This window comes from Pipistrellus hanaki, assembly GCF_964339955.1.
Source record: "Pipistrellus hanaki genome assembly, chromosome: 3".
Classification (NCBI taxonomy): domain Eukaryota; kingdom Metazoa; phylum Chordata; class Mammalia; order Chiroptera; family Vespertilionidae; genus Pipistrellus; species Pipistrellus hanaki.
The window spans coordinates 92,968,855-92,994,488 of record NC_140505.1 but is presented as its reverse complement, the minus strand read 5'-3'; the positions used below and the strand labels follow the sequence as shown (position 1 = coordinate 92,994,488).

The 25,634-nt window shown below is 41.4% G+C and overlaps 1 protein-coding gene across 1 annotated transcript in view; it reads right to left on the bottom strand.

Moving 5' to 3' along the window:
- ATP6V1E1 (ATPase H+ transporting V1 subunit E1) overlaps positions 1 to 25,634 on the bottom strand; it is a 79,144-nt gene that overhangs the window by 11,001 nt on the left and 42,509 nt on the right. Inside the window, exons 2-4 of the mRNA XM_084878665.1 lie at positions 20,232 to 20,297; positions 18,861 to 18,970; positions 13,657 to 13,723 (exon numbers count right to left, since the gene is read on the bottom strand). Coding sequence (XP_084734791.1) covers positions 13,657 to 13,723; positions 18,861 to 18,970; positions 20,232 to 20,297 — 243 coding nt within the window. The remainder of the gene's footprint in view (positions 1 to 13,656; positions 13,724 to 18,860; positions 18,971 to 20,231; positions 20,298 to 25,634) is intronic.

Here is a 25,634-nt window from a genome sequence, read left to right as displayed (position 1 = left end):
TGTCCTGACCAGAAATTAAACCTGCAACGTGTGTTGTGTGTGTACACACATGGAACAACTCTCCTACCAACTAAGCTACCCAGCCAGGGCAGTTCAAATTGTTTCTATGGCTTCTTATTCTGCCACAATATGTTTACATTTTCCTGTGTTTCCTTCCCCTAGCAATCTCTTCTTTTTCCTGCAATGTACATATGATGCTCCCCAGTGTTGACCCTCTTCTAACTCTACATCTATGACCTTTGTGACTTCATACTGTAGCTCTACCTGAGACTTCTGTGTTATCCATGTGTCCCAACTCTCCCCTCAGCCCAACTCAGAACACTTCACTTGAATTCCTAAGGCAATTCAAACCCCAAAATTTATCAGCATCCTTTACTTGTTCCTCCTCCTGCATTTATTATTTTATGATAAAAGTAAAATATTTTTTTATTTGTGGAGGAATATAATATATCGAAATTCCTTAAAATTTATTACACCAATCCTGGCTAGTGTTGCTCAGTTGGTTGAGTGTCATCCCATGCACCAAAGAATCACCGGTTCAATTCAGGTCAGGGCACCTGCCTGGGTTGCAGGGCTCGATCCCAAGTAGGGAGTATAAAGCTGATGAATGTTTCTCTCTCTCTGAAATCAATAGATCCCTATTTTTAAAAATGTTATAACAACAGCTATTATTTTAAAATATCTTTTTATGTGAGTTTTACACACTTTAACATAAATCAATTCTTTTGAATAAAATATATCACTAAATACTTAATCTAATTTCTTTTTTAAACTTTATTCTTCAATTATACTTTACATTCAATGTTATTTTGAAAGTTTCAGGTGTATAGCATAGTGGTTAGACAATCATATACAGTGGTGCCTCGCATAAAGAACGCCTCGCACAGCGAACGCTGCACACAACGAACTTCATTTCATGATTCATACAACGAACTTCGTTTCACACAACGAAGTCGCCCGAGCTTCCACGACCGCTTTGCCCGAGCTTCCACGACTGCTTCGCCCGAGCTTCCACGATCGCTGCCGATGTATTGCATCCTTCCGCGCAGGCACTGCAGGCAGTCGTTAGTCACTGCGCTTAACTTAAGCACGTATCGCGGCAATCGTTCTTCATTACGAATTAAATCACGCACGTATCACGGCAGTCGTCCTTTTAAGTTAAACTCAATACACTGTATCCGGATTCAGCTGAAGCAAACAGGATCAACGATCTTTACTCCGATACTCTTGTCCGTTATTTCCGGCAGATGTTGGAGAAAAGAGAAAAACAAACGACTTTGGACAGGGTTTTCATGAAACCATCGGCCAAAAAGCAGAAAATGAATGAAGATGTGCAAGATTCGGTAGACTCTACTTAGTCTGTCTTAAAATTAAAAAAATGTGTTTTTTTTTAAAAAAATTATGTTTTTAGATGTATCTAAATAAAAATAATAACAAAAAATTTATCTTTTTTTATGTCATCTTAGCATATTTTATGCTACAGAACGAATTATTTTTTTTAACATGTATTGTTATGGGAAAACGCGTTTCACATAACGAACTTTTCGCATAACAAACTTGCTCCTGGAACGAATTAAGTTCGTTGTGTGAGGCACCACTGTACTTGAAATGTACCTGACATTTCAAGTACCCACTTGGCACTGTACACAGTTATTACAACATTAATGACTATACCCTGCCGAAATACAAAGGATGGTTACAAAATACTATGAACAACTCTATTCCAACAAACTGGACAACCTGAAGGAAATGGACATATTCTTAGAAAAATATAACCTTCCAAAATTAAATCAGGAAGAATCTAAAGAGCTCAATGGGCCAATAACTATGGAAGAAATTGAAACCATCATCAAAAAGCTTCCAGAAAAAAAAAGCTCGGGGCCAGACGGCTTCAGAGGAGAGTTTTACCAAACACTCAAGGAAGAACTAAAATCTATCCTCCTCAGATTTTTCCAAAAAATTCATGAGGAAGGAACACTTCCAAGCTCCTTCAATGAAGCCGGCAACACCCTAATACCAAAACCAGATAAAGACAACACAATGAAAGAGAATTACAGGCCAATATCCCTCATGAACATTGATGCCAAAATCCTCTATAAAATTCTAGCTAATCGGCTTCAGCAGCACATCAGAAAGATCATACACCATGACCAAGTAGGATTTATCCTGGGAATGCAAGGATGGTACAATATCCGCAAATCAATAAAGGTGATACATCACATAAACAAATTAGAGATAAAAATCATATAGTCATATCAATTGATGCAGAAAAAGCATTTGATAAAATCCAACACCCTTTCCTGATAAAACTCTCAACAAGGTGGGAATAGAAGGATCATACCTCAACATTATAAAGTTATATGTGATAAACCCACAGATAACATCATACTCAATGGGAAAAACTAAAACCATGCCCTCTAAGAACAGGAACAAGACAGGGCTGCCCACTCTCACTACTCCTTTTTGACATAGTACTGGAAGTACTAGCCATTGTAATTAGACAAGAAGAAATAAAAGGCATCCAAATTGGAAAAGAAGAAGTAAAGTTGTCCTTATTTGCAGATGACATGATATTGTACATAAAAAACTCAAGACTCTATCAAAAAATTAATAGACTTAAAAAATGAATTTGGCAGTGTAGCAGGATACAAAATTAACGCCAAGAAATCTATGGCCTTTCTATACACCAATAGTGAACTTACAGAAACAGAACTAATAAATCAATCCCATTTGCCATCACACCAAAAAAATTGAGATACCTAGGAATAAACTTAACTAAGGAGGTAAAAGACCTATATGTGGAAAACCTCAGGACACTGAAAAAAGAGATAGAGGAAGATGTAAACAGATGGAAGAACATACAATGTTCATGGATTGGTAGAATCAACATCATTAAAATGTCCACACTTCCCAAAGCAATTTATAGGTTCAATGAACTCCCCATTAAAATACCAAAGGCATACTTCACAGACCTAGAAAGAACTCTTCAAAAATTCATCTGGAACAAATAAAGACCCCAAATAGCCACAGCAATCCTGAGAAAGAAGAACAAAGTAGGAAGGATCTCAATACCAGATTTCAAGCTGGAGTACAAAGCCACTGTTCTCAAAACAAACTGGTACTGACATAAGAACAGACATATGGATCAATGGAATAGAATAGAGAATCCGGATATCAACCCAAACCTCTATACTCAATATTTGACAAAGGAGGCATGAACATACAATGGAGTCAAGACAGTCTCTATAATAAATAGTGTTGGGAAGATTGGACAGATACATGCAAAAAGATGAAACTAGATCACCAACTTAAACCATACACAAAAATAAACTCAAAATGAATACAGGATTTACACATAAGACAGGAAACCATAAAAATACTAGAGGAATCCACAGGCAGCAAAATCTCAGACATAACTTCTTCACTGATACTACCCCTAGGGCAATGGAAGCTAAAGAGAAAATAAACAAATGAAACTGCATCAAAATAAAAAGCTTTTTTACAGCAAAAGAAACCATCAGCAAAACAACAAGAAAGCCCATTATATGGGAGAACATATTTGCAAATGTTATCACAGATAAAGATTTAATCTCCAACTTCTACAGACAGCTTATACAATTTAATAAAAGGAAGATAAATGATCCAATTAAAAAATGAGAAATGGACCTAAATAGAATCTTTTCAAGAGAAGACAGAAGGAAGGCCAAGAAACACATGAAAACATGCTCAAAGTCACTAATTATCAGAGAGATGCAAATCAAAATGACAATGCGGTACCATCTCACACCGGCCAGAATGGCTATCATCAACAAATCAACAAACGACAAGTGCTGGTGAGGATGCGGAGAAAAAGGAACACTCTTGCACTGCTGGTGGGAATGCAGACTGGTGCAATCACTGTGGAGAACAGTATGGAGTTTCCTCAAAAAACTGAAAATGGAACTCCCATTTGACCCAGTAATCCCACTCCTAGGAATATATCCTAAGAAACTGGAAACACCAATAAGAAAGGATATATGCACCCCTATGTTCATAGCAGAACAATTTACAATAGCCAAGATTTGGAAACAACCTAGGTGGCCGCCAGCAGATGATTGGATAAAAAAACTATGGTACTTCTACACAATGAAATACTATGTTGCCATAATGCTGACTGAAATAAGTCAGTCAATGAAAAGAAAAACATCACATGATCTCACTCATTTATCGATAATAAAGATTATAAATTGATGAACAAAAAGATAGATATAGAGACAGTAAAGCAACAGACTGTCAAATTACAGCAAGGACGGTAGGGAGATATGGGGGAGATAAGAGATCAACGGAAGGACTTATATGCATGCATATAAGCATAACCAATGGACGCAAAACTCTGGGGAAGGATGGCATGTATGGGTGTGTGTGTGGGGCAATGGTAAGATATGTACACATATAATACCTTAATAAAAAATGGGAAAAAAAGCATTAATGACTATATTTTCTAAGCTGTACTTTACATCCCTGAGACTATTTTGTGACTACCAATTTGCAGTTCTTAATCCCTTCACTTTTTTCACCCAAACCCCAACTGTCCTCCCCTTTCACAATCATCAATCTGTTCAATGTTACCTATGTCTGTTTCTATTTTCCTTTTTTATTTTGCTCTTTAGATTCCACACATAATTTCCATTTCCTGCATGTATTGTCAAATTAAGGGCTCTGTTTTTTGTTCAAATTGCTCCATCCCATCTCCTAGCCGCTGACAAATCATATGGTATTTGTCCTTCTGACTTATTTCACTTAGCATAATAATCTCTAAATCCATTTATGCTGTCACAAATGGTGAGATTTCATTCATTTTTATGGCCAAGCACTATTCCATTTGTATATGTATCACTGCTTTTATATTCACTCATCTATTTTTTTTTAATCAATCTTTATTGTTCATACTATTACAAAGGTTCCTCATTTCTTCCCCCCTCCACCAGGTTCCCACCCCACCCTCCACCCCCTCCCCATCCCCCATTGTCCTCATCCATAGGTGCAGTTTATGTTCAGTCTCTTCCTCCCTCCCTTTCCCCAATAGTAAATCCCTTTTCAGATAGTAAATCAGTTACTTAGCATTTTCTCATATCAATAATACCTCCACATGCCCAATGATACATTTCACACAAAAGACATTTCCAAATAGGTCAACCAGCCTCATCCAGGCCCCACCCAAGGCACTCACAGATCAACACCCCAGCCCTATACTAACTCAACACATCCAGATCTAAGCCTTCATCAGTTGATTCAGCAGACCCTCAAGTTCCCACAAAAGTTTCCAGCCATGTCTGAGAGACAGCCGTGGGGCAGAGGCAGGCGAGGAGCGAGCTGTTCCGGGCCTGGCTGCTCCAGGCCTGGCCTCTGTTGCTCTGGTTCATTCCCACAACCAGCTACTCCGGGTCTGGTCACTGCCGCTCCCGACCTAGTTGCTCTGGACTTGGCTGCTGCTGCTCTGGGCCTGGCCGCACCTGACCCGGCTGCTCTGGGCCCGGCTGCTCCGGGCCCGGCCGCTCCGGGCCTGGCCGCTCCCAGCCTGGCAGCTGCTGCTCCAGGCCTGGCCGCACCCGACCCGGCTGCTCTGGGCCCAGCTGCCTCGGGCCTGGCCGCTCCGAGTCTGGCCGCTCCGAGTCTGGCCGCTCCCAGCCTGGATGCTCTGGGCTTGGCTACTGCTGTTCTGGGCCTGGCTGCTCCCAACCCAGCTGCTCTGGGCCCGGCTTCTCCGGGCCCGGCCACTCTGGGTCTGGGTGTTCCTGGACTGGCCACCCTGGGCCTGGCTGCCACTGCCCCAGGTCTGGCTTCTTCAGTGCTGGCTGTTGTTGCTCTGGTTCTGGCTGCTGCTGCTCTGGGGCCTGGCCGTTGCTGCTCTGGGCCCGGTTGCCACTGCCTTGTGCCTGGGTACTCTAGGCCTGGCTGCCGCTGTTCCAACATTCTGTCCTTTTTTTTTAAATGCATATATGTTGCAATGTTGTCTGGTGAGTTGAGTTCTGACCTAGTCTTTGATTTTTCAAGATTTTTGTATTCTTTCTTAAGTAATTTTACTATCTTTTGCTCTCACTTGATTTCTTCACATTGAGAACTTCTTTGGTTTCTTCCTCCTTGTCCTGGGAGGGCAGCAGGTTGGTCTGTGGAACCCCTTTGTTCTCCGTGGGCTCCTGCGCTGCTCCAGCCTGTTGCTGCGGTCGGCGCCGCCCAGGAAGCCTTGGCTCTGTTGCCCGCGCTCAGAAGTCGAAGGCTCAGGGGCACCACCCCCCTGGGGGCCCCGTCGCCCGGCTCCCTGCCCATGCCCTGCTGGCCGGTGTCCGGCAGGGGCTCCTGCTCCCTGCCGCATTCCTCCAGTCTGGAGCTTTTTTTTCTCCTTCCCACTAGGGGAGTCTAGCATCAGAGTCAACAGACTGTCCTCTGCGCGAAGTACGCGCGACTCTGGGGGCTCCGCTTTTCACCACTCCCCTGGGATTCCACCTCACAGCCCCGTCTCCCCCTGCTCGAGCCTGGGTCCCCAGGGTCTGGTCCAGGACTGGGGTTCAGAGCAGTCGAAACGGGGGCCCAACACAGCTGGGGCTCCTGTTTCCTTCCCTCCAGGGCAATCCCGCATCAGAGTCAACATTCCTTCCCTTGCAAGCAATGTGCGCGACTACGGGGGCTCGGTCTTTCGCCGCTATCCCAGGACTCCACCTCACAGCCCCGTCTCCCTCTGTTTGAGCCTGGGTCCCCAGGGATTGGCCTAGAACTGGGGTTCAGAGCCGCCCGGACTGAGGCTCAGCGCCGCCGGAGGCTTTGTTTCTTCCGGCTAGGGTAATCCAGCATCAGAGTCAACATTCAGTCCTCTGCGCGCAATGTGCGCGTAACTCCGGGGGCCCTGCTTTTCGCTGCTCGCCTGGGATTCCGCCTCACAGCCCCGTCTCCCCCTGCCTGAGCCTGGGTCCCCAGGGTCTGGCCCATAACTGGGGCTCAGCGCTGCCGGTTCGGGGGTTCAGCCCAGGCTGGGGGTTTTATTTCCTTCCTGCTAGGGAACGCCAGGTAGCACCCAGCCCTCTCCTCCTCACTGGCTGCGACCTCTCCGCGCGTGCGTGCGTGCGAGTGCACAGCATGTCTCCGTACCTTAGGCTTTTTTTCAGCTCCTCTGATTTTCCTTCTGGTTTTCTCTTTCCTTCTTGTTGTAGAATTTTCAGTCAGTCGACTACCTGTAGCTCTGGGCAATGTCCACTCTACATTTTAGTTGTATTCCATTGAAATTGTTGTGTGCTGCTGCGGTTAGGTGTCTACCCGAGCAGCCATCTTGGATCCTCTATATATTCACTCATCTATTAATGGACACTTAGGTTGCTTATATATCTTAGCTAGGCCTTATACTTGGCATTTTTCCTAGGTTATCTAATTTAATTCTAAATAAGCTTCAGGTATGTTTTTTTCCATTTTATAGAAAATAGAGTGAAACAAATTCAAACCTCAAAGGGATTCCAAAGTTCTTAAACCTGGAAGGTATCTGGGTAGGGAAGGAAAAAGGATAAATAGTAGAAAGAAAAGAAAAATAGACTGCAATTGAGACCAATAATACTTCAGTGAACACAGGGATCCACATATTCCTTCAAATTAGTGTTTTGAGTTTCTTAGGAGTGCAACCATTGAGTCAAAAGGTAACTCCATTTAAAAAAATATATATTTTTATTGATTTCAGAGAAGAGGGAGAGAGAAATAGAAACATCACTGATCTGCTGATTCCTGCATACCCCCTACTGGGGATTGAGCTGGCAACTGGGTGGTGTGCCTTTACTGGGAACTGAACCATGACTGCCTGGATCATAAGTCAATGTTCAACCACTGAGCCACGCAGGCTGAACCTATTTTTTTATTTTTTGTGGAACTTGCATGTTTTCTATAGTGGCTGCATCAATCTCCATTTCCACCAACATTTCCTTTTCTCCATATCCTCAACACTTGTTTGCTGACTTATTAATGATAGCTGTGAAGTGTTATTATGGTTTTAATCTGCATTTCTCTGCTATTGGTGTCAATGGGCATCTTGCCCTATCTGTCTTCTTTGGAGAACTGCCTATTCAGGTCCTTGTGCCCCCCACATCCCCTTTGGGGTAGGGGTAAATATAAAATATTTGTTTTCTTTACAGTTGTCTGCCTACTCTCTCTGAGTCTGTCTCTATGTTGCTTGGTAGTTGAGTGTGTTCATTGAATTCCACATGAGTGAAATCTTGTTACTTCTTTTGTTGACTGCTCTATTCGTTTTTTAATTGGACTCTTCCCTTCTGTATTTCTAACCATCTATTTAATTGCCTAACTCTGTAACCCATAAGTCATTCTTAACTCCTTTCCACTCACTCATCACAACTTGTCACCAAAGCCAGTGTACTCTGTCTTTTTAGTATCTCTGGAATGAGGTTCTTATCTTTTTTGTTGTGGCCTTTTTACTTCTGACTTGAAAGTTAAGCCATAACCTTCTGGCTTCCACTCCCCAATGTTGCCAGGTCTCTCTAACACAAGTCTAAGACTACAACAGTAGTTAGTTTTTAATGAGGTTCCCAGACTACCAACATAAAGATTACTCTGAGCTGCTTATTTACTGATTCCTGACAAAAATATAAAAATCTCTGGGATATAGCCCGGCTGTGGTGGCTCAGTGGATTGGGCATCATCCCATGGACAGAGGTCCTAGCTTGATTCCCAGTCAGGGTACATGCCTAGATTGTGGGCTTGATCCCCAGCCAATGATTCTCTCTTATCATTGGTGCTTCTATCTCTCTCCCTCTCCCTTCCTCTCTAAAATCAATAAAAATATTTTTTAGCCGAAACCAGTTTGGCTCAGTGGATAGAGCATCGGCCTGCGGACTGAAGGGTCCCAGGTTCGATTGCGGTCAAGGGCATGTGCCTTGGTTGCAGGAATATCTCCCGTGAGGGGTGTGCGGGGGGGCAGCTGATCGATGTTTCTCTCTCATCGATGTTTCTAACTCTATCCCTTTCTCTTCCTTTCTGTAAAAACTCAATAAAAAATATATTTAAACACACACACACACACACACACACACACACACAAATATATATATACATATATATATATATATATATATATATATATATATATATATATATATATATATATATATTTTAAATCTCTGGGATATAAATATTAAGATCCTCCAAGGGATTTTTATGTCTATTAAGGTTTGAGAACTAACCAAAGGATAAAGTCCATAATCAACAGGCATTCAAGGCTCTGTTAATTGAACCCAAATGTCTGTCTTTTCTCATCTCATACCACTACCCACTCTACTAGACTATTTCCATTTCCTGCATGTTGTTGTCAAATTAAGGGCTGTGTTTTTTGTTCAACTTGCTCCATCCCATTTCCTAGCCACTGACTAATCTTTTAAGGTCATGCTCAAAAGGCTGTTCAGGCACACCTTGTTTTATTGTGCTTTACTTTATTGAACTTCATGTTGTAGTTTTTGTAAATTGAAGGCAAAACCTTCCACCAGCAAAGATTATGATTCACTTTATTGCGATCTCACTGTAAGGCGGTCTGGAATCAAACCCCAAAATACCAGAGATTTGACTATATGTATACATTTTCTCCTGTATATCGTAGATACAGATAGGCTGCAGACACATATAGGGCCTAGCAAATACAAGACAAGTGTAAGTATACTTTGAAATCCAAATAGTTTACTGTCTCAAGGGAACCCAGCTCAATTATGAAATGAAAATATAGGAGTGAAACTAAAAGATCAAGTTAGTACTGAAAAGAGAGGGAATGTTATTTGTGATGATTTCAGTGGTAACCCAACACTCTGGTTATTTAGGGAAGATATGTGGTATGAACTAGAATTGCTGATTGTTTCAAAATTATGAAATGTAACCCTCTTCCTCTAGCCTAGTGGCTGGCAAACTGTGAGCTCGTGAGCCATATGTGGCTCTTTGGCCCCTTGAGTGTGGCTCTTCCACAAAATACCATGTTTTTAGCAAAGGCCAGCTTAGGAGTACCCTAATCAAGTTAATAACAATGTACCTACCTATATAGTTTAAGTTTAAAAAATTTGGCTCTCAAAAGAAATGTTGATATTTGGCTCTGTTGACTAATGAGTTTGATGACTAGTGCTCTAGCCCATCTCTTGAAGAAAAGGATGGTTAACAATATTTTGAAAAGCTATCTGAAGATGAACCTTTTCCATTTATAAAAATATGTTCATTCCACAAAACTCCCCTCCCTCAAAATTTGGAAGTCACCGTGTATAATGGGAGATGTTACTAAAATGTACTAGTATAACAACTGTGTAAATATTTTGGAGAGAAGAAAAAAGTTGAGAAGCACTGGTATTAAAAAAAATAAAAAATTTCATTAAAAAAGAAAAAGAAAGAAAACCCAGATTTTTCTTATATGTATTTTTTATTTTTAAAAATATATATTTTATTGATTTTTCACAGAGTGGAAGGGAGAGAGATAGAGAGTTAGAAACATTGATGAGAGAGAAACATCGATCAGCTGCCTCTTACATATCCCCTACTGGGGATGTGCCTGCAACCAAGATACATGCCCTTTACTGGAATCAAATCAAGGATCCTTCAGTCCATAGGCCGACACCCTATCCACTGAGCCAAACCAGTTAGAGCTATAAGTATTTTTTAAAACACAACTTATATTCAACCTACTAGGATGTTAAATTCCACAAAAGCAAGGACTTGCTTTTATTATATCTCTAATACTTAGAGATTACCACTTGTTATCACTTTACTGTATTCTCACATCCTATAAAATAAAAGCCTAATATGCCAAGTGTTTGGTCGTCTGTTCAACCAAAGTGTAATATGTTAATGATATGCTAAGGTCATTCAACCGCTTGCTATGATATGCATTGACCACCAGGGGGCAGACAGTCGGCTGGCTGACCAGTCACTATGATGTGCACGACCACCAGAGGGTAGACACTCCAACAGGTTGGTTGGTTTGCTGCTGAGGTATGGCCAACTGGGACCTGAGTGAGACGAGCCAGACACATCCTGGAGCCATCCCTTGGTCCCTCCTTGGCTGGCCAACCTCTCACGTCCCTCCCCAGCCCTGATCATGCACTGGTGGGGTCCCTTACCCTGGCCTGCCCTCTCACAATCTAGGACCCATCAGGGGATATCAGAGAGGCGGTTTTGGCCCAATCCCGCAGGCCAGACTGAGCGACCCCACTGGTACACAAATTTGTGCACTGGGCCTCTAGTTTGATAAATAAATAACTGATCTGAACTTTAGGTATCATGTTATATCCATGACAACTAAAATTTCCTTCTAAAGACAAACTAGTAGTTATTTATATATTTAAAAAGATTTAAAGCAGTTTCTAATAAAAACTTAAATTAGTATTTTAAAATTAGAAAAAACAAACAATAAAATATTGTTAAAATATAATTGTATTGATTTTAGAGAGAGGAAGGGAGAGGGAATTAGAAACATCAATGTGAGGGAACATCATCAATCAGCTGCCTTCTGTATATCCCCTTCTGGGGATCAAGTCCACAATCAGGCATGTCCCCTGACTGGGAATGGAACTGCAATCTCTTGATTCCTGAATTGACACTCAACCACTAAGCCAAACTAGCCAGGTGAGTTGGTTATTTTTCCTAAAGCAGCTTGTCCTTCTAACTTCCCATTTTTGTTAATGAAATGACCATTCTCCTAGTTAGAGGAGGAATCAATCATCAACATCTGGAACATCTTCCTATAAAATGTGTCAACACTGACACCGTGCCAGATTCATCTAATATAAATCACATCTTATAGTCTCAGTTTGTTTCTTTAATTATTCAAGAAAATGGAATGTTTTCCATTTACTCAAGTTTTATAGCTTTTTCATATAGGTATAATTTAAATTTATTCCCCAAAATTAAATGATTTTTGTAGCTATTATCAAGAGATCTACTTTTATTTTACTTGCTAATTGGTTATTGTTGGCATAGAAAAAAACTCAATTCCTGTAAGTTCTCTGTGTAACCAGTCATCTTTTGAAAGAATTACTAGTTCTTACTATTTTTTGTATGTTATATTTTCCATATAGATAATTATATGTGCAAAAATAATTGTATCTTCCTTTCCAATATTTATATAACTTATTTCTCCACTTTATAAGGAATCTAGGTCCTCTAAAATAACAATGAATAACAGCGGAATATCAGCAGGCATCCTTGTTTAGTTCCTGAATACAAGTCTAATAACTCTAAGCTTTCTCAACTAAATGGCATGTTTCTGGAGGTTTTCTGTCCTCTTCCAAGGACAAGAGTACTTCCCAAATGGTTTTCTTTTTTGAAAATATATTTTATTGATTTTTTTACAGAGAAGAAGGGAGAGGGATTGAGAGTTAGAAATATCAATGAAAGAAACATTGATGAGCTGCCTCCTGCACACCCCCTATCAGGAAATACCCCCACAACCAAGGTATATGCCCTTGAAAAAAATCAAACCTGGGACCCTTTAGTCCACAGGTGGATGCTCTATCCACTAAGCCAAACCAGTTAGGGCCCAAATAGTTTTCTTGTGTCTAACCTTTTCCCTGTTAAACTTAGCCTATACATTCATTCACGGATCTTGATTTATGGTGGTCCCAATAAAATAAAATAAAAACTTCAATTAAACTTTCTATTGAAAGTAGGCAAACCTTTTTAACCTGTACTTATGCCTTAGATTAGGGGTGTCGAACTCAATCAGAGAAGGGGCCAAAATCTAAAATCCAGCCTAAATCGCGGGCCGAATGGTTTACTGAACAGTCATAAACTGACAATGTCATAAACTGACAGCGGAGTGCAGTGATGACAGCGCGGTGTGGGCCACATTGCAAGGCCTGGCGGGCTGGATTTGGCCCGCGGGCCTTGTGTTTGACACATGTGTCTTAGATTAACTCTAACCTACATTTCCAGCCTCCACAATGCCTATCACCCCAATATGTGTTGTCAATCCATGACATAATCCAGAAGGATCTATGAGCTCTGTTAGATCAGAGGGTCCATTAAGACAGGAACATAACTTATTCATTTTTATATTTATATTCTCTTGTTCTCAAAATCATCCTATATAATAAAAGCCTAATATGCAAATTGTCCCCTCAGGGGGTCATTCAACCACTGGCTATAACATGCGCTGACCACCAGGGGGTGGCATGAAACATAGAGGACATCATAGACATGGTCCTGGCAGCAGGTGGCAGTGGAGGTGCTGCTGGCCCCAATGGGCCCTGACGAGATTGGGACCATGGTGGAGCAGATGAGCAGTCAGCGCCAGACCAACGTTGGTGCAATCGGGGGCCTGAACAGACACAGACGGGACCAGTGGGGAAGGCTGGGGGAAGGCGCCGTTTGGCTCTCAGGCACTTGAGGGAGCTGGGTGGGAGCCCAATAGCCCTGCCCACTGCCCAGTAGACAGTGACCTGTGGCAGCAGTAGGGGGTGGGGCCGCCATCCCGCTCAAAGGCACTGAGGGAGAAAGGGCAAATAGCAATATTAAAATATTTCTTTTAATTATTTTTCCTTTCAATGTCCATAAATCCATTATGGGGCCACTAGTTCAACTCGTTAATTAGCTAATGTTAACTAGTAAGTTCTCTATAATAGGCAAATAAATACAATTTCATAACTAACAGAAACTACTCACTGTAATAAGATCATCTCTTGCTCTGAGAACTTTGAGTCTTGCTTGATTCATCATATTGGACATCTGACTGTAAAAGATAGAAAAAAATATTAGTACAGTATAAAAAACAAAAACCATAGAGAAGTCTACTAAAATTTACTTAATTATTTCTACCAACTTGTTTTTTTCTTTTAAACCTTCATTGTTGAGAATAGTACAGAGGTCACCCTTTTAACTCCCATTGGTTCTCTCCACCCCAGACCTTCACCACCCTACTGTCTATGTCAATAGATAAGACATTTGGTTAATCTCATACCCTTCCCCACCCACTTCCCTCTGAGATTTATCAATTTATTCCAAGTTTCCATGCCAATTCAATTTTATTCACCAGTTTATTTTGTTCATTAGGTTTATGGTTGGTTATTTTGATTTTTATACTCAGTTGATAGATACGTATCTGTTGCCTTTTATTGTTCATATATTTTATCTTTCTCCTTCTTTTGCTCTTTCTTATTCTTACAGAATACCCTTCAACATTTCATGTAATACTGGTTTGGTGGTGATGAACTACCTTAGTTTTTTTCTGGTTTGTGAAACTCCTTATCTGACCTTCAATTCTAAATTAGAGTTTTGCTGAGTAATCTTGGTTGTAGGTCCTTACTATTCATTACTTTCAGTATTTCTTTTTTTTTTTTTTTTAATAAATTTTTATTGTTCATATTATTACAAATGTTCCTTTCCTCCCCCCCGCCCCCACCATTGCTCTCCTCCACCAGGTTCCCACCCCACCCTCTGCCCTTTCCCCACTCCCCATTGTCCTCATCCATAGGTGCACAGTTTATGTTCAGTCTCTTCCCACATCCCCCTCTCCCCTTTTCCCCAAGAATCGTCAGTTCACTCCCCTTCCATACCACTGATTCTATTATATTCAACAGTTAATATTGTTCATTAGCTTTTTTTTTTTTTTAAATTTCCTTGGTTTTTAGATTCACTTGTTGATAGTTACGTATTTGTTGTTCATAATTTTTATCGTTATTTACTTTCTCTTCTGAAAGAACCCCCTTCAGCAATTCATATAATTCTGGTTTGGTGTTGATGAACTCCTTTAGCTTTTTTTTTTATTAGTGAAGCTCTTTATCTGACCTTTGATTCTGAGTGATAGCTTTGCTGGATAGATTATCTTTGGCTGTAGGTTCTTACTAATCATCACCTTGAATATTTCTTGCCATTCCCGTCTGGCCTGCATGGTTTCTGTTGATAAATCAGCTGACAATCGTATAGGTGCTCCTTTATAGGTAACTACCTTCTTTGCTCTTGCTGCTTTTAATATTCTCTCTTTTTCTTTTGCTCTTGGAATTTTAATTATGTGTCTTGGTGTGGTCCTCTTTGGATTCCTTTTGTTTGGGGTTCTATGTGCTTCCTGGACTTGTAAGTCTAATTCTTTTACCAGGTGGGGGAAGTTTTCTGTCACTATTTCTTTCAGTATGTTTTCGATATCTTGCTCTCTCTCATCTTCTGGGACCCCCATAATTCTGATGTTGGTTCGCTTGAAGTTGTCCCAGAGGTTTCTTACATTATCTTCAATTTTCTGGATTCTCTTGTCTTCTTGCTTCTGCGGAGGAGTGTTTTCTGACTCTTTATGTTCCAAATCTTTGACTTGATTCTTGCAATCTTCCATTCTGTTTTTAGGACTCTGTATAATATTTTTTATTTCAGACAATGTATTCTTTATTTCTTGTTGATCCCTTATCATTTCTTGTTGATCCCTTATCATTTTTTGTTGATTCCTTGTTAATTCTAGTTGATCCCTTTTCATATCCTTATAGGTCTTATCCATCTTTTCTAGGAAATTCTTGAAAAACCTTATAAGCGTAGATCTGAACTCTATATCCAGTCACTTTTTGCCCTCCATTTCTTTTGTTTGTGATCTATTTCGTCTCGGCATTTTGGCAGCTTTCCTGAGTTGGTAGCCTTAAAAGTCTCTGTGTTCTGCTTGGATGGGGTGGGGTTTCAGGGTGGAGCCTACAGCTTTGGCTTCATATGAGGGTCCTTCAGTTGCAAGCGCCTCTGAGAGAAAGGTGCCCTCGATTTTCGCCTGCTGCCAAACAGTCTATGCTCTCCCCCAATGAGCTGGGTATTGGGGTTCAGTTCAGTTGGAAGTGGAGTTGGAGGTGGCGTTCAGAGTAGTCTGGAGCCCCTGTCTCCGTCCCGCCAGGGCAATCCCGCGGCACAGCCAACCGTCCCTTCTCTGCATGCAATGTGCTCGCCGCCCGGACCTCCTTTCGTCGCTCCCCCGGGGTTCCACCTTACAGCCCAGGTCCCTCTGGATGAGCCTGGGTCCCCGGGGTCTGGCCTAGAACTGGGGTTCAGAGCAGTCAGAACTGGGGCCCAGCACAGTCAGAGCGTTTATCTCCTTCCTGCTAGGGAACGCCAGCCAGGCACTCGGCCTCCCTCCTCTCCGGCTCCGTTGTCTCCGCGCGCACAGCGTGTCTCCGTACCTTAGGCTTTTACAGCTCCTCCGCGCTTCCTTCTGGTTTTCTCCTTGCTTCTCGTTGTAGAATTTACAGTCAGTCGACTTTCCTATAGTTCTGGGTAATGTCCATTTTATATATTTTAGTTGTATTTTATTGAAATTGTTGTGTGCGGCTGTGGCTAGGTGTTTACCTGTCAGCCATCTTGGAACGACTCCACTTTCAGTATTTCTTGCCCACTCCCTTCTGGCCTGCAAAGTTTCTGTTAAGAAGTCAGCTAACAGAGAGGCGTCACTGGGCTCTCCTTTATAGGTAACTAACTGCTTATCTCGTGCTGCTTTTAAGATTCTGTCTGTCTTTAAGCCTTGGCATTTTAATTATGATGTATTTTGGGGTGGGCCTTGTTGGGTTCCTTTTGTTTGAGACTCTCTGAGCTTCCTAGGCTTGTAAGTGTATTTATTTCACCAGGTAGGGGAAGTGTTCTGTCATTATTTCTTCAAATAGGTTTTCAATATTTTGTTCTCTCTCATTTCCTTCTGACACCCTCATAATGTAAACGTTGGTAGGCTTGAAGTTTTTCTAGAGGCTCCTTACACTATCTTCATATTTTTGGACTTTTTTCTTTTTGCTCTTCTGATTGGGTGTTTTTTTGCTTCCTTATATTCCAAATCCTTGATTTGATTCTCAGAATCCTCTACGTTGAAACCTTGTAAATTATTATTTATTTCACTTAGTGTATGCTTAATTTCTGACTGGTTCTTTTTCATGTCTTTGACATTCACTAAGATCCTTGAAAGTCTCATGAAGATCCTTGAATAAGCTTATAACATGATTTTGAACTCTGTATCCAGCAGTTCGCTTGCTTCCATTTATTTCATTTGCCAGGTTTGTCTCCCCATTTTGGCTGCTTCCCTGTGTTTCTTTTTATGTATTAGGTAGAGTATATGTGTTTCCTGGAGTTGGTAGGATGACCTTCTGAAGTAGGTGTCCTGTAGGATCTAATGGCTCAGCCGCCCCAAGTCACCTGATATGGCACTCCAGGGACCCTGTGTGAGCTGTGTGCAGTCTTGTTGGAATTGAGCTTTGATTGCTGTTGGCGTCACTGGGAAGAGTTGATCTCTAGGACCAGCTGCAACTACAGTGGGAAAGCTGCTGTGCAGGATATACCCCTATGAAGCAGGACTTAAGGGAGGTTTTCATGCTCACTGAGTCTGCCTCTTGAGTGTGTTACTTCTGGATGTGTAGCGTTGTAATCTGGTATGGTCTGAGGCTGCCAAATGGGTGCACTGGCTCTGGGGCTTCCCAGGAGGTACAAAGGCAGCCACTGGAGTCACCCAGGAGGAACTATAGACAGGTCTACAGATGACTGCTACTTGTATTGGGCCTGTGAAGCAAGGCAGGCTGGTGCTAGTGCTGGGTCTCGGGCCTTTTATTGATAGGTTTGGGGGCATGCTGTCAACACCTTCAGCTTACCTGAGAGATTTTTAACAAGATTTGAAGCCTGAGCCAGGACAGGCCATTCATACGGAAAAGCAACTGCAAACAGCATGGGTCGGGCTGCAAACTTGATGGGGCAGAGTCTCAGGGAATTTTCAATGTGAAACAACCAGTTTACTCCAGGCTGAGGGAGACTCAAATATGGCTGCTCGTCAGCCCTGAGAGAGGGGAGGTCCCAGCACCAGAAAAATGCCCCTTGTGAGTACCCCGTCTGGAAGAAAACTGCCCCAGAGTTTCTGCCCTCATGCCAGATAATCCAGTTCCTCTCCATATGTGCCTGGGGCCCCCGGCATTGGAGCTCGGAAGAAGTGGAACTGTGTTGTAAGATTGTACCTGGGCAATTTAAAAAGAAAACCTGGGACTCCAGCAGCCTCTCTTATTCAGCCACAACTCCCACTGGTTTTTACAGCTTGTAGTTGGGGAGCTTTTCTACCCAACTCTGGAAACCTGAGCTAGGGTACTAGTGTGGGCTTGGACCCCTTGCACCTGAAAGGTGGCCTCCGCAGACAGTCTACTCCTCATTAAAATAACGGCACATGTGGGTGTCGGATCAGCTTGATCCAGATCTCTGCCCCTCCTACCAGTCTCAATGTACTTTCTTCTTTACTTCTCTAGTTATAGAACTTCAGATCAGCCAGATTTCATGGAGTTTTGAATTATGGTTGTTCTGTATTTTAATTGTAATATATATTTTTTTATTGATTTCAGAATGGAAGGGAAAGGGAGAGAGAGATAGAAACACCAATGATGAGAATCATTGATCGGCTGCCGCCTACACAGCCCCTACTGGGATAGAGCCTGAAACCCAGGCATATGTCTGACTGAAATTGAACCTAGGAACCTTCAGTCTGCAGGGTGATGCTCTTTCCACTGAGCCAAACCAGCTACGGCTTTAGTTATAATTTTGATGTGGTTATGGGAGGCAGCAAGTACAGGTGTTTACCTATGCTTCCATCTGGGTTCTCCTCTATCAACATATTTTCAAATATAAAGAAATATTTATTAAGTGCTCACCAAGTGGCAAGCAATTTTGTATCTGTTATTCCAGTTTAATCTTTCAATAATTCTATAAGGATTCCATTAACACAAATGAGCAAAGAAAAGTTAAGCAACTTATCCAAGGTCAGATATGTAGTAAGTAATCCATTTACAACAAGAACCCATACTTGCTTGACTTCAAAGCACCTGCTCTGTCCTCTTGTTCCGCTGTCTTTGTAAAACTCCTTTAGTTTTATACTGTGACCAGGATTTACTTACATTTTTTTCTGCTGCTCTATCTGCTTTTCTTTCTTCTCATAGTATTCCATAATCTTCAGTCTTTGGGTTTGCACAAGACGACCTTTCTCAATGTTGAACTCTTCTTCTGCCTACAAGACAATTAGTTTGTGAGCAAAACTAGCTAGGGCATAACATTGACAGTTTTGAGACTATTCCTTTGTTTTATATTAATTAGGCTGGTGTTATAGGTTTTGGGGAAAATACCACATTGGTGAAGTATTCTCTTCCTACCATATAAACGGGTAACCTGATGAATGACCCACATCCCTGATGATGTTAACTGTGAAAAAGTTGGTTAAGTCATATTTTTCCACCATAAAGTTAATATTTTTGCCTTTTCCATATTCTATTCTTTGGAAGTTGGTCCCTAAGTTCAGCCCACACTCTGATGAGGATGGTAGTTGGGGAAAAGATTTAATCTCCAATTCCCTGCAGAGGGAAGTTATCTACATAAATCATTTGGAATTCTCCTCTAAGGTATATGTGTCTTTTATCCCCCACCATTACTTTTCAAATCCCTACAGTAAAATTTAAGGATACTTACTAGCAATCAGAATGTCTTGAAAGGAATACTAATTTATTTAATCCTCACCTGAGGATATTTTTCCACTTATTTTTAGAGATAGAGAGTGTAAGGAAAGAGGGGTAGAGAGAAAAAAACAACAACACATCAATGTGTCCTCACACTGATGGGGTTGCCTCCTGCACAGATCCAGACTGGGGCTGAGGACTGAACCTGGAACTCAGGTACTGAAACCCAAGAACTTGTCCCTGACCGGGAATCAAACCCGAAAGCCATCTGAATGTGGGTCGACACTATAATTACTGAAACACACCGGCCAGGGCAGGAAATTTACTTTTAATATTAAATATAAGATGTGTGTGTGTGTGTGTGTGTGTGTGTATTTTAAACCAAACACAATTTCATGACCGCAGCACAAACACATTTATGACAGTTAAACAAGGAAAGGCATAGAAGAAGCAACTGGAGAGCCTAGGCTGGGCTGCTTTGCCTCACTGGGAAGTCAGAGAAAAGGGAGCTTTGGAGACAGGTTCAGGGGGTTAGTTCAGGACAAGCACTGCCCATTGCTCACCTTGCTATAAGTCTCATTGGGCCCTTTAGAGGTTAGGTATATGTGCGGTGTGTGTGTGTGTGTGTGTGTGTGTGTGTGTGTGTGTGTTTGTGTGTAATGGCATGGGTGAGCTCCCTGGAGGGAGAGTGTGCCTATAAGAGATATTCTTATTAGTCCCATGCAATGCATTGTTAAACAATTTCACTACTTACTATTCAGCAAAGCAAAACAACATAAAACTTTATAACTTCTTAAACCTAGAAACATGAATTCTTACTTTTGCATCTATTTCCTCTGCTTTTTCATTGGCTTCTTGTTCAATAAAAGCCATCATATGCTTAATCTATAAGAAAAAAAAGAAAGATTATTTTACTTTTTAATATAAAGAGAGAAGACAATATATCTTTTTTGATTCATTCAACTATTTATTTATGACCTATTATGTGTCAGGCTCTGTGTATAAGAAAAATTAGATAGTTTCTGTCCTCAAGTAACTTACAATCTGGAATTTGCTCTAGCAAATAGACAAGCTGAAATATGAAATAACATTGGTAAATAGGGCATTATCATACTCTCAAAGCACTTGGGGTCCATGGAAGAAGTGTATTTCATACTCTCCTTAGCCAGCACTTCTGTCTTCACCATTTCTAATTAACTATATCAAAGAGCTATCTCTTTTTACTATTTCAACTTTCTTACCTCTTACTCTGTATACACTTCATTTTGATTTCCACCCCTTCCAATTCATTGAAATAACATTCATGAAATTACAACAAACTCTTTGCTCTTAAATATTGATCTTATCTTACTTGATATGTAAATATCTCTTGATATGCTGGCCTCCCTCCTTCACAGTTACCAGCATGAGAGGAGACCTAACCGACAAAAGGGACAACAATCAAGACTCAGTTACAGCCGAAACCGGTTTGGCTCAGTGGTAGAGCGTCGGTCTGCGGACCCGGGTTCGATTCCGGTCAAGGGCATGTACATTGGTTGCGGGCACATCCCCGGTGGGGGGTGTGCAGGAGGCAGCTGGTCAATGTTTCTCTCTCATCGACATTTCTAGCTCTCTATCCCTGTCCCTTCCTCTCTGCAAAAAATCAATAAAATATATTAAAAAAACAAAACAAAACAAAAAAACTCAGTTACATAGAAGAGCCCAAATAACCCACAAAATAGACACTCTACAGCATCCATCTCAGGAGTTCAAGGAGAATGGACCACTAGGCCCACCAGGACATTTACAACAAAAGGCCACCCACAAGACCAGGAGTCACAGCATTTATATCTATTAAACAAAAACAAGGGAACAACCCCCAAACAAAAGGAGGAATCGCCACAAAAAGAACTAAATGAGATAGAGTTAAGTAATTTATCAGAAATAGAGTTTAAAGTAATGGCTACACAGATGCTCAAGGAACTTAGGAAGAACTATAAGGAACTTAGTGGGAACAACATCAGCATGGAAAAGGACATAGAAACCATGAATAGAACAAGTCAGAAATGAAAAATACTACTTCTGACATCAAGAATACATTGGAAAGGATTATAAGGTTGATGAAGCAAAGGATCAAATCAGCTACTAGGAGGACGACATAGAAAAAAACACACAACTAGAGCAGGAAAAAGAAAAGCACTAAGCCCTAGCCAGGTTGGTTCAGTGTATAGAGCGTCAACCTGTGGATTGATGGATCCTGGGTTCAATTCTGGTCAAGGGCACATACCTCAATTGCAGGATCCTCCCTGGCCAGGGCCCTGGTAGAGGCATGTGCAAGAGGCAACCAATTAATATGCTTCGCTCACAAGAATATTTCTCTCTGTCTTTCCCTCTCTCTAAAATACAACAGAAAATATGCTCAGGGAAGATAAAACACACACACACACACACATACACACACACAAAAAAAACACTTAAAAAGCATAGGCAGTTTTAGAGAATCCAAGATGGCTGCTTGGGTAGGCAACTAGCCGCAGCCGCACACAACAATTTCAAAAAATACAACTAAAATATAAAATGGACATTACCCAGAACTACAGGAAAGTCGACTGACTGGAAATCCTACAACAAGAAGCAAGGAGAAAACCAGAAGGAAGCGCGGAGGAGCTGTAAAAGCCTAAGGTACGGAGACACGCGGCGCGCGGAGAGGATGGAGCCGGAGAGGAGGGAGGCCGAGTGCCTGGCTGGCGGTCCCAAGCGGGAAGCAGAGAAAAGCTCCGATTGTGCTGGGCCCAGCTCCAACTGCTCTGAACCCCAATTCTAGGCCAGACCCTGGGGACCCAGGCTCACCCATAGGGAGCTGGGCTGTAAAGCGGGACTCCAGGGAACGGCAAGAGGAGGTCCCGGAGGCGCGCAGAGAAGGGCCGGCCGGCTGTGCCACGGGATTGCCCTGACGGGAAGGAGACAGGGGCTCCAGACTGCTCTGAACACCACCTCCAACTCCACTTCCAACTGAACTGAACCCCAATACCGGACTCATTGGGGGAGAGCATAGACAGTTTGGCAGCAGGCGAAAATCGAGGGCACCTTTCTCTCAGAGGCGCTTGCAACAAGTACTGAAGGACCCTGAGTCTCAGGAGTCGCATAGGGCGGGGCTGACGGAAGCCAAAGCTGTAGGCTCCACCCTGAAACCCTGCCCCATCAGGAAAGCTGCCTTGGAAAATGCCTAAACCAAATAGATCACAAACGAAAGAAATGGAGGACAAAAAGCGACTGGATATAGAGTTCAAAACCACACTCATAAGGTTTTTCAAGAGTCTCCTAGAAAAGGCCGATAAAATAAACAAGACCTATGAGGATATGAAAAGGGATCAACAAGAAATGATAAGGGATCAACAAGAAATAAAGAATACATTGTCTGAAATAAAAAATATTTTACAGAGTCCTAAAAACAGAATAGAAGATTGCAAGAATCAAGTCAAAGATTTGGAACATAAAGAGCCAGAAGACACTCCTCTGCAGAAGCTAGAAGGCAAGAGAATCCAGAAAATTGAAGATGATGTAAGAAACCTCTGGGACAACTTCAAACGATCCAACATCAGAATTATGGGGGTCCCAGAAGATGAAAGAGAGCAAGATATCGAAAACATACTGAAAGAAATAGTGACAGAAAACTTCCCCCACCTGGTGAAAGAATTGGACTTACAAGTCCAGGAAGCACACAGAACTCCAAATAAAAGGAATCCAAAGAGGACCACACCAAGACATATCATAATTAAGATTCCAAGAGCAAAAGACAAAGAGAGAATATTAAAAGCAGCAAGAGCTAAGCAGGTAGTTACCTATAAAGGAACACCTATACGATTGTCAGCTGATTTCTCAACAGAAACCATGCAGGCCAGACGGGAATGGCAGGAAATATTCAAGGTGATGAATAGTAAGAACCTACAGCCAAAGATAATCTACCCAGCAAAGCTATCACTCAGATTTGAAGGTCAGATAAAGAGCTTCACTAATAAAAAAAAGCTAAAGGAGTTCATCACCACCAAACCAGAATTATATGAATTGCTGAAGGGGGTTCTTTCAGAAGAGAAAGTAAATAAAGATAAAAATTATGAACAACAAATATGTAACTATCAACAAGTGAATCTAAAAACCAAGGAAACTAAAAAAAAAAAATCTGATGAACAATATTAACTGTTGAATATAATAGAATCAGAGGTATGGAAGGGGAGTGAACTGATGATTCTTGGGGAAAAGGGGAGAGGGAGATGTGGGAAGAGACTGAACATAAATTGTGCACCTATGGATGAGGACAATGGGGGGTGGGGAAAGGACAGAGGGTGGGGGGAGAAGGGGGGGGGAAAGGAACATTTGTAATAATATGAACAATAAAAATTTATTAAATAAATAAATAAAAATAAATAAATAAATAAAAAAGCATAGGCAGTTTTAAGTGCACTTTGGGAAAACATGAAATGCCTCAACATCCATATCATAGGGATACCAGAGGGAGTAGAAAATGAGTAGTGGCCGAAACTGGTTTGGCTCAGTGGTAGAGTGTCGGTCTGCAGACTGAAAGGTCCCAGGTTCGATTCCGGTCAAGGGCATGTACCCGAGTTGCAGGCACATCCCCAGTAGGGGGTGTGTAAGAGGCAGCTGGTCGATGTTTCTCTCTCATCGACGTTTCTAGCTCTCTATATCTCTCCCTTCCTCTCTGTAAAAAATCAATAAAATATATTAAAAAAAAAGAGAAAAAAAAAGAAAATTAGTAGTGGACAGAGAACTTCTTTGAAGAAATGACAGAACTAACCTGGTAAAGGAAAAAGTCACAGGAGTTCAGGAAGCATAGGATTCCAAACAAGATGAATCCAAAAAGATCCACACCAAGACACATCATAATTAAAATAGGAAATGTTAAAGACAAAGAGAGAATCTTAAGAGCAAAAAGGGAAATAGTCAGTTACCTACCAGGGAGCTCCCATAAGGATGTCAGCTGATTTCTCAAAAACAAACAAAACCAAAAAAAACCAAAAAAAAAAAAACAACGCTAACCTACAGGTCAAAAGGAAGTGGCATGAAATATTTAAAGTAATGAAAACCAAGAAGACCCACCTCAGAATAAAAGATTCACACAGGACAAAAATAAAGGGCTAGAATAAAATTTTACAAGCAAATATAAACAAAAAAAGAAGTGGACAAATTAAAGCTACAATGACAAAGACCCATACCAGCCACAAGGATACCATCAATAAATCAATAAACAATTGCTGGTGAGGATATGGAAAAAAGGGAAACTTTGTGCACTGTTGGTGGAAATGTAGATTGGTGCAGCCACTGTGAAAAAAAGTATGGTTTCCTCAAAAGTTAAAAAGAGGAACTGCTTTTTGACCCAGCGATCCCATTTATGGAAATGTATCCTAAGAATCCTGAAGTACCAATCAGAAAGAAAATATGTACCTCTATGTTATAGAATTATTTACAAAAACTAAGTTGTGGAAATAGCTAATCTGCCCATCAGTAGTTGAGTGGATAAAAAAGCTGTGGTTAGGGTTTTTACACAATGGAATACAATGCAGCTATAAAAAATGAGGATATTTTGCCATTTAAGATAGCATGGATGAACCGGGAGAATATTATGATAAGCAAAATAAGCCAGTCAGAGAAAGACAAAGATTGCATAATCTCATTTATATGTGGAATCCAATAAACAAAATAAACTGACAAACAAAATTGGCCCAGAGACATGTAAGCATGAAACAAAATTACAGATCTCAGAGGGAAGGAGGAAAAGGAAGTGGGAACAGATTAACCAAAGAACTTATAGTGCATCGAGGGACTCAGGTAGAGTGGGAGCCAAGTGAAGGAGGCATGGGCAAAATGAGGATACTTGTAATACTTTCAACAATAAAAATAAATTTCAAAAAATAATGAGCCCTACCTAGCCAGTTTGGTTCAGTGGACAGAGTGTTAGCCTGTGGACTGAAGGGTCCTGGGTTCAATTCTGACCAAATGCACATGCCCAGGTTGCGTGCTCAATCCCCAGTTGGGGAAGGGGGGGGGGGGGGGGGATCCATGCAGGAGCAGCCAATCAATGATTCTCTCTCATCGCTGATGTTTCTAGCCTTCCTCCATCCCTCCCCTTTCTTCTCTGAAATCAATAAAAATAAACTTCAATTAATAAAAAATGAAATATTGCTTGGCCAACATGGCTCAGTGGTTGAGCATCGACCTATAAAACAG